Raw genomic sequence first — 9,514 nt, 5'->3', positions numbered from 1 at the left:
AAATTTCTTGAACTGTAACCAATTTCAATCCTTGCAATCCTGCACTTTATTTCGAAACTAATGTTTTTGCTTTGCTCTATAGCATTTTTTATCCAACTAAGCTGTATATTTGGTGGCATTTGGCGATACAAGGTGGTAATAAGCTGAGTGAAAATTTGCTCTGTCGGCATGACAGCGTTTCGTTATGCCCGTGACGGAGGCAGATCTTAATTGCAAAATGCAAAACACAACAGTGTGGACTATACAAACTAGTGCCAGCTTAGTTCGTGCCGCTTGAAAGCAACGCGACCAACAATACTTAGATTGCTGATGAACATGTCGAAATGGCTTCGTAAACTTGAGCCATTAATTACTCACTCCATTACTACAAACAACATAATACAATACACCACACTTCACAAAGCTTCTTACCAACAACATTAAGCTTCAAAGGCAGCTGTAAATGTGTTTCGGAACATGCAGAAAGATCAGACAAAACACCCTCACGATGAAAATCACAATCGATAGCTTTCACCTGGCAAACACCGTCCCGTCCCCTAGTAAAATAATCTCAGAAGACACGATCACAACGCATTTTCATTGGAAGAAACAACAACACATACAATTGGTCAAAAGGTATTAGACATGTCTGCCACGCAGGACGAAAGTGCAACGCTAAGTATTAAGTAAAGTAAGCATTCCCAGTGCTTCTCGATCGCGCCGTCTATGAAGTTCAAAAACTGGGCTAAGTCGAGGCTTACAAGGCATCCTGGGAAGAGTAATCGCCACATGTTCGTCATCTTTGTTCTTCCTCTTGCAGGCACAGAAAGTCCTCGCGGTTTATTCCTTATAGACATCTACCATGGGAGATAGTGACGACGAATACGATAGAAGACGGGCAAGGGATAAATTCCGACGAGAAAGAAGTGATTATAACGATCGGAGGCGTGATCGCGAAGAAAGATCTTCGCGTCGAGACGACTGGTCTGATAGACGACGTGAGCCATCTTGGGAAAATAGACGTCGAGGCGATTATCGCGAATTTGATAGAGGGAGAAGAGATAGCTCTGGGAGACACCATGAAATGAGCCCTCCCATGAAAAGAATTCGAAGAGATTGGTAATTAAATGAAAACTCTACATGTCCTTTGACTTGATCATAGGTTAACAAGGACCGTGCAATGTTGTTGTCTGGGTTTTTTTCACCTTTTGTGGTCCTGGTGAGGCCCTGGCCAAACGGAGTCGCAAATAGTCGCAAATTTTCAATTTACGTCTACTTGCGAGTCCGTTTGGTAAAGGCTTAAAAGATCGCTTCAAGTTTTGAACAGTGTTTGGGTGACTTATAGTGGGGCAAAGTGTTTGGGTATGATTCTCCAAAGTTTAGCTAAGTTAAGATTATCCACATTTGAATTCCCGTCGTCAAGCGATATGCATAGACCACTAAAAGTTGCAAAAGCCACTTGAATCTGCAGCTCTTGTAGTTGAGAGAATTGAAGGTTGAGTGGGTATATGCTTCAAAGACATTAAATCAGATCTGCAACCTAGTTTGTAGAGTGTAGCCAAACTTTGGTAAGATCTAGTACCTGCAGAAGCATTGGCACTGAGAAAGGGCTTTTCTGATGGAAAATTGACTTGGATATTCTGGCAAAAAAAATTCAAATGAAATTCATACATGACTGCAGTAAAAAAATATGTGGTTATGTTGACTTGACTGTCTACCGGATGTAATAAGAGAAGTAACAATAATAGAAGAGATCTGAAGGGTGATGGTACACATTAAATTCCTGGTACCTCTGTTAGTTAAGCATTTAAAACATGTTACAAACAATTTGGAATTTTTGATGGAACAAGTCTAAGTATTGAAACATCCAGACAATATATCCAGAACTAAATTGAAGACAAGGTGAAGGAAAAAGGACACACTGTTGTACTTTTTGAATATCACTGACTCCTCTGTAATCCATATACTCTACAAACTCTATCCTTGGCAACGTTTACATGAAAATATTTACTTGTAAAACATGTTACTCTGATAGCTATAGTGAAACTTAAAAACCACTCAAAATTTTGGGATCAAAATACAGTAATAAAAAACTGACAAAGTTTCGTGTGATTGGCTTATATGCTTTGCCAAAGGAATTTTGTGTAGATTCAACATTAATGTACATAATGTTGGCGAATATTTACGAAGGGCATTCCTTTGTTAGTTTTACACATTTTCAGTGGTTTCGTTTTCCTGCAAGTGGCCCAGTTTAAGAAATTTGACTATAATAATAATATTGTTAGTCTGTACATGTTCCACAGTTAATTATAGTATAATATTTTACTTTGTTTTTGTAACCTTGTGTTAAGTTTTTTGGGCAAACTTAATTACCATATTCACAGCTTTGGTGTTTAATTTCATGACAGGCTGTTCATGTATCTGCTCTTTTTTTTTCAGGGATGAACCTTATCATGGAGCAGGAGATTATAGTGTACCTTATGGTGGTGTGCCAGCACATCACAGTGCATGGCCACACCCAGATGTTCAACAGCTGCAAGCATCTCAACAAGATACCAGACCACAGAGGTATGAAATGACAGCATGACCTTCTGGCATATAACATCTATTTGAATGCAAGGAAAAGCACTGTTCATTACTGCTTAAATACTGTAATTTGCATGCAACAAATCAAAACTCAAAGCGTGTTCAACTGGCGCCCATTTTATGAAGCTCGATTTGGTGTAGAAATTTTTGTAGAACGCTATGACTCTACGCTTTCGTCACCAGTCTCCTCCTACTTATTGGAAAGATACATTACCTCCTACTTCATAGCTTTTACCGTAGTTGTGTATTGTTACTATGGTTACAGTGTACCTGCCTATTTTGTAACTTTTGATTTCAATTTGTAGCATATTCCTCACATATATACATACATATTAAAGTGTTATTACAGTGTTATTACAGTTAACAGTGTTTTAATCATTTTCAATTAAAATTCTGTGTTGAGTTTACCCTCTACTATCTACACTATGCTCTACAGTTCTATGTACAGACGTAGAGGCTTACAGTTATTGTAGCAAATATTAAAGCACATGGGGATTGTTTAGTGTTATTACGGTTCACAGTATTTTAATAATCTTTTTTTAATGTACAATTCTGTATTGAGTTTATCCTCTACACTATATGTTCTACCATCTACATTCTACTCTCTGCATTTTACCAGCTACTCTCTTCAATCTGTGCTCTCTGATTTACCATCTACCATCTACCCTCTAAGTCCTTCTACGCTCTGTGTTCTACCAGCTACTCTCTTCGATCTGTGCTCTACACTCTATGATCTACCTGTTACCCTCTAAGCCTATCTACACTCTACTCTCTACATTCCACCAGCTACCCACTCTACACTCTACGATCCACCACCTACCCTCTAAGCCCATCTACGCTCTACTCTCTATGTTCTACCAGCTACTCTCTTCGATCTACGTTCCACAATCTACCCTCTGACCCCATCTGTTTAGAAGGTTATTGGAATTTTTTAATTGTGAGCAGCACAAAGGAAGACTTCTTATAGTTGTAAGCTTTTTTTAATTTTATTTCTGATGCACTTCATCTCTGTCTGAGACTTCTTCAGGGAATGATTTAAGCATGCCTAAGTTTAACTTCCCATGGAAGTGATTAACTGCTGAAACATGCTCTATTTTGGGAGCCATACGATTAGCACTAACCTTATGGCCCCCAAAATATAAAAAAAGTTAAAAAATTAAAACATTAAAACATTAAAAAAAAAAAGACATTTTTTTGCTTGGGAGGCAGGGCTCGAAAAAAAACTTGAATTCCAACTTGCCCTTGGGACACATATCTCTCAAGTTTTGCTTGCCCATGGCAAGTCTTAGTTTGCCCTTTTAATGATTTAGTTGGCGGATGACTTGCTTGGTCTCTTGTCCATTGGGCAAGTGAGAATGTAAAGTTACTTGCCCAGAAGGAAAATCTCCCTGTCCGGAACAATGGGACGGCACTTTTTTCGAGCCCTGGGAGGGTCCCAAAGAAATCCTAATAGAGTTTCTTAGTTGTCTCTATAGCAAGAATGATCGTATCAAACTTATGTACTATGTTATTGACGAAAGTAGTATTTCGTTTCTCGATTTATTTCTTTACAAAGATGCTAATTTAGCGCTCTGCAGTTTTCTACCTATCAAAAGCCACTAAATAAGTATCTGTACATTCCCTTTGAGTCATTTCATCCCGCAAGCAACGAGAGGGCGTTTATTAGAGGCGAGCTTATGTGCTATACTAGAAATAGCTCCGCGTTTAAAGCCTTTAGCGAAATGCGAGAAATTCTGGAAGCACCTCCAGCTTTGCAGTTACCCAGTTGGGATTTTACCTCTCGTTAAATACAGTAACAGAATTAAATGGCTTTCGCTAAAACGTAAATCGTGCAACAGTAGAATAGTAGTCCAGGGCTCAAAATAACGGCCGGTCAACGGACAATGTCCGGCCAGAATGGTGACTTGAGCGGCCAAAAACTTCACTCGCCAAAATCTACTCACTATTGTGGTAAAAAATCTACCGAATGATGGTCATTGGTTCTTCGTGAACGAAAACTCTCTCTAAAATATGACTACGACAGAGTTTAGATTTTTTATGGCTTACACTTCAGAACTTAATTTTAGTCACATCATTACGAAACTTCCCAACACTTGTTGTGTAACTGTAGCTGTATTCCTGGTAACCTAATGATTTGTTATGCATTTGCATGGGTGAGAATCGAGGAAACATAAACTTCTACTTCGGCTATATTTGTTACCAAGTTACCGTATTTACCCGTGTATTAGTCGATCCCGTGTATAAGTCGACCCCCAATTTTTGAGGCCAAAAACTAGATTTTCTTAATTTCCAGGTAAGAATTTCTTGGAAAACTTATCTTGTATTTCTTAAAATTATCTTTCAGCTACCACAGATATGTAAACAAATCACAGCATGTTTCAATGCGCAGTTTTAAAGCTTATTATGGCACCTATACGAGCGTTTTACCCAGTTTAGCAACACATGTGCATACAGACTTTTCGATGATAATTTTTGTAAAATGCTCACAAAAATCAAACGTAAGGATTTCAAACAAGCCTTTTTAAGTGCGAAGAGATTAAAAGTGGCTTCATAAGACAGGCAAAACACCAAAGAAGCTCACGACTTTCAGAACGACGCCATAAACAAAGTGCAAAGCGTGTGTTGGGAACTTGGTAGTCAAGCCTTGAAATCGGTCAAGTACTGGTACAGAAGTCCTCGCACTCGTATCCTGCCAGGTTACCAAGCAGAGAAGTTCCAAGCGCGAAAGATATTTTCTCCGAGCGGCTTTACTACAGCTTTATTTAAAGGAAAAATATTGGTTCTTTATGACAAAATTGAGCCAGTGAGTGTCTACAAGATCCAGGTTAAAATTTAACGAATAAATGTTGATGCATTTTAACTTGAAGCTCTGATATGGAGAGACAGATCGCTAAGCGAACGTACGTTGTAAACTGTGCTGCCGTTTATCACATGTTTGTTAACATTGAAAGACAATTATTATGCTAATTATTTGACTGGCGCTTGGATCTCAAGTTTTGACCCATGTATAAGTCGAGGGCGAATTTTTGGACTGATTTTTAGGTCTTGAAAGGTCGACTTATACACGGGAAAATACGGTAGTTCTGAAGCCCAAAATTAGGATCTGCTGATGCATTTTTGGTTTCATTTACATTTTGATGGACATAACTACTTTGTAGAACATCAAAACAGCTCATGGAATTCAATATGCCGATCGAAAAAATTGAAGTTTGATCAAATGAAGAAGCTAGTCATAAAAGGGGATAAGTGACGATTTTGGTTGCTTTTCTTTTTTCTTGCTCCAAATTAGCTGAATTTTTGCATGTGGTCTTCAATGTAATAGAAAAATGTGGTTCTGTATTTTTGTTGCTGGTTTTTGCTTTGTTTTCGAGTTAAAACGTAGGCAAAAAACTTGGCTTTTCCTAGCCATGTCTTTAGGAGTTTATTTGTTGAACAGCAAACAGGCAGACTGTTTATAGTGTATGAAGTCAAAACCAAATCCCACAGCATATAGAGCGGAAATCTGGGAACGGATTGTTTACACCGGCTATTGTGACGTGAACACAACACGTGAATCGATCGAGCGTCAAACGAAATGCCATCAAACAAAAAAGAGATGTGCCGCATTAGAGCTCTGTCAACTAATATCGTAAACATTGTTTTAAAGTACCTTGTGTGCCTACCTGGTGGTTGAGAGGCATCATAAAGCCTCGATAAACCCGTAAGTCATCAGCACGTTTTAAAGAATCAAAATGTGTTCTGAAACTTCGAAGGCAGCTGATATACCGTAATTGTGTTATCGGCGTTCGAAGTCAGATCGAGCCAGATAGCAAAGTCCAAGAGCAGTTCTTGCCCAAGAAAAATACCCTCTGGTGAGTTGTGGCCCATTTGCCAAGCGTTGCTAGTGTCAAAGTTTGGAAAGCGAGAACTGGTTTTAGACTTATAAAATTTGTCTTGTATCGACCGCCATGTCTTCCTGCGCACGAGGTGTAAAGACCCTTCCCGGCATGCATTGCGATTACGTTCTGCGGACGTTTCTCGAACTGGTAACTAGATTTAAACATAGTAATGGCCAGCAAGTGGCGAGCGATTGTAACAGATCTGTGATCCAGTTTGCGTTGATTTTATTTCAAATAGGCATGATTTGTAGTGTTTTGAGCTTCTGGGATCAGGGGACATGCAGATGTATGGAGACCCGTACGTTGCGCAGAAGGGTTAATCTGTTAATCTGTTAGCCCTATTTATAGAGCGTTTTCACGTGGAGTCATCAAATTCTTAAATCCAAAACTAAACAGCCGCCAAAGTTGTTATCCTCATCAGGCATAAGAGGTACCAGCGCATTTTGAACTTGGAAGTTATGGCGGTGCGTGACATAAAGCTACGATCGCGTTTGTCGAAAACTATGTTTTATCTCGTGATATTTTAGCCATTGAAGGCGTTGCCGTATTTGAAAAAGTGTTTATTGAAATGTTTATTTGTTTCATTTTATTTTTATTTACACCTTTTTTTGACCTGAAATCAGCATTTTTGAGCTTATACGTTGCGTGAAATTACCATTTTCAGGAGCCCATCATGGGCTCCTACCATTTTGCTGTTTTCTAAGTGAAACCAACATCCTTGCCGTCACGCGTTAACGTCAAATTAACATTTTAACCTATTTAGACCTGAAATCAACATCATCGAGCTTATGCGCTGCGTAAAATTGACATTTTGCTAGTTTCTAAGTGAAACCAACATCCTTGCCGTCACGCGTCAACGTGAAATCAACATTTAAACCTTTTTTGACCTAAAAGCAACATTTTTGAGCTTATACGTTGCGTGGAATTGACATTTTGCTGGTTTCTAAGTGAAACCAACATCCTTGCCGACACGCGTTAACGTGAAATCAACATTTTAACCTATTTAGACCTGAAATCAACATCATTGAGCTTATGCGCTGCTTAAAATTGACATTTTGCTGGTTTCTAAGAGAAATCAACCTCCTTGCCGTCACGCGTTAACGTGAAATCAACATTTTAACCTATTTAGACCTGAAATCAACATCATTGAGCTTATGCGTTGCGTGAAATTGACATTTTGCTGGTTTCTAAGTGAAACCAACATCCTTGCCGTCACGCGTTAACGTGAAATCAACATTTAAACCTTTTTTGACCTAAAATCAACATTTTTGAGCTTATATGTTGCGTGAAATTGACATTTTGCTGCTTTCTAAGTGAGATCAAAGTCCCTGCGGTCGCGGCGGGCCGATCCTTTGTTATGATAAACCGAGGCGAGACTTCGACTTATAACAAAGGCTTGGCTTGGTTATTATAACAAAGGATCGGCTCTGTTTATGATAACGACGGCCCGGCTACGTTTATTTGCAGCCTTGGCGGGAAAAGGGCGTTAGGTATTTTAATCAAAAGTGAACTTTGTCGAAAACGCTCCAAATTTCGCATAGAGTTTTGTTTAGGTATGTTTAGCAATGTCCCGTAGTTTTTGCGCTAAACCTTGCTTCGTTTTCAGGATATTGCGTATGCAAAAAACCACTCGGTTTTCCTAGCGGCGTCTTTATAAAGCGAAGCCAAAACCAGCGGCAAAAATACAGGAACACGTTTTTCTATTACATTGAAGACCACATGCAAAAATTCAGCTAATTTGGAGCAAGAAAAAAGAAAAGCAACCAAAATCGTCACTTATCCCCTTTTATGAGTAGCTTCTTCAAATAGGGAACCATTCAATACTTTTTCTTTGGCAGGTGGCAAGAATTCCACTGATAGCGTGCCACTTCATTGAGCTGCTGAACCCTGCCAAGGCTATCTTTGGTTAAGTTTTAAGCTTTTCTTTGTATTAAGCCAATTTTTAAAAGGTCTAGCAACAACTAGAACATACAAATTATATTTGTGGGTTTCATGAGGCCAACATTACTTGAAGTTTTTTAGATATATCTTGACCGGTCAGAAATGAGACATGACCGAGCTAAAATCACTTTGGCTGGTCAGCATGACTGGCCACGGTCTGAAAATTATTTGAGCCCTGGTAGTCTTTAAATCTATATTTAACTGTAGTCACGCTAACTGATGTGAAGGACATTTTTTTATAGTGTACTCAAAAAGTGTGAATACTTAGGTCACGTGACTTTGAACACTTCGTGGATGTTTTGCAACGACGTGGAGATGTTGTTTACTAGTTTTTAGGGTCATAATTCATCGTAGAGATTGCTGTTCATTTCAAGTTCAAATAAATGTTTTAACTCAGAACCACTAACATCAAGCTGGTTATTCAGAGACATTTACCAGACTTAGACTGTTTTGTCAGTTTTAAATCTACGACTACTTTAGCACATCTATGTAAATAGTATGTTTTTGGGGGGCCATATGATTAGCGCTAATCATATGGCCCCCAAAATATAACAAAACACAATAACATATGCATTAAGGCATTTCTTGTAACGTCTGTTTACAGCATGTTTCAGCAGTCATTCACTTCCATGGGAAGTTAAACTTAGGCATGCTTACGTGCTATATATGCTGTTCAATGTTAGTTGTCATCATTCCCTGAAGAAGTCTCAGACAGACGAAACACATCGCAAATAAAATAGCTTACAACTAGAAGAAGTCTTCCTTTGTGCTGCTCACTAGTCTTCGTTAAAAAATTAAAAAAAAAAATTAAAAAACTCCAATAACCTCCCAAGCAGATGGGCTTAGAGGGTAGATCGTAGAGCATAGCTCGAAGAGAGAAGCTGGCAGAACGTAGAGAGTAGAGCGCAGATGGGCTTAGAGGGTAGAGGGTAGATGGTGGATGGTAAGATTGTAGAGCATAGATTGCAGAGAGTAGCTGGTGGAATGTAGAGAGTAGAGCATAGATGGGCTTATAGGGTAGATGGTAGATCGTTGAGCACAGAGCGTAGATGGGCTTAGAGGGTAGATGGTAGATCGTAGAGCACAGAGCATAGATCGAACAGACTCGTCTGGTAGAATGTAGAGCATAG

At 39.0% G+C, this 9,514-nt stretch overlaps 1 protein-coding gene across 4 annotated transcripts in view; it reads left to right on the top strand.

Annotated features, from left to right (window-relative positions):
* Positions 1–414: 414 nt before the first annotated feature.
* Positions 415–9,514, top strand: part of LOC145495184 (serrate RNA effector molecule homolog) — a 73,035-nt gene continuing 63,935 nt past the window's right edge. For all 4 annotated transcript variants that reach the window (XM_081474765.1, XM_081474766.1, XM_081474764.1 and 1 more), the window contains exons 1-2: positions 415–1,098; positions 2,419–2,547. In XM_081474765.1, coding sequence (XP_081330891.1) covers positions 842–1,098; positions 2,419–2,547 — 386 coding nt within the window. In that variant the 5' untranslated portion in view covers positions 415–841. The remainder of the gene's footprint in view (positions 1,099–2,418; positions 2,548–9,514) is intronic.

The sequence above is a fragment of the Orbicella franksi genome, chromosome 8, assembly GCF_964199315.1.
Source record: "Orbicella franksi chromosome 8, jaOrbFran1.1, whole genome shotgun sequence".
NCBI classification, from domain to species: Eukaryota; Metazoa; Cnidaria; class Anthozoa; order Scleractinia; family Merulinidae; genus Orbicella; species Orbicella franksi.
The sequence above is the reverse complement of the archived record's forward strand: the minus strand, read 5'-3'. Positions and strand labels throughout refer to the sequence as shown.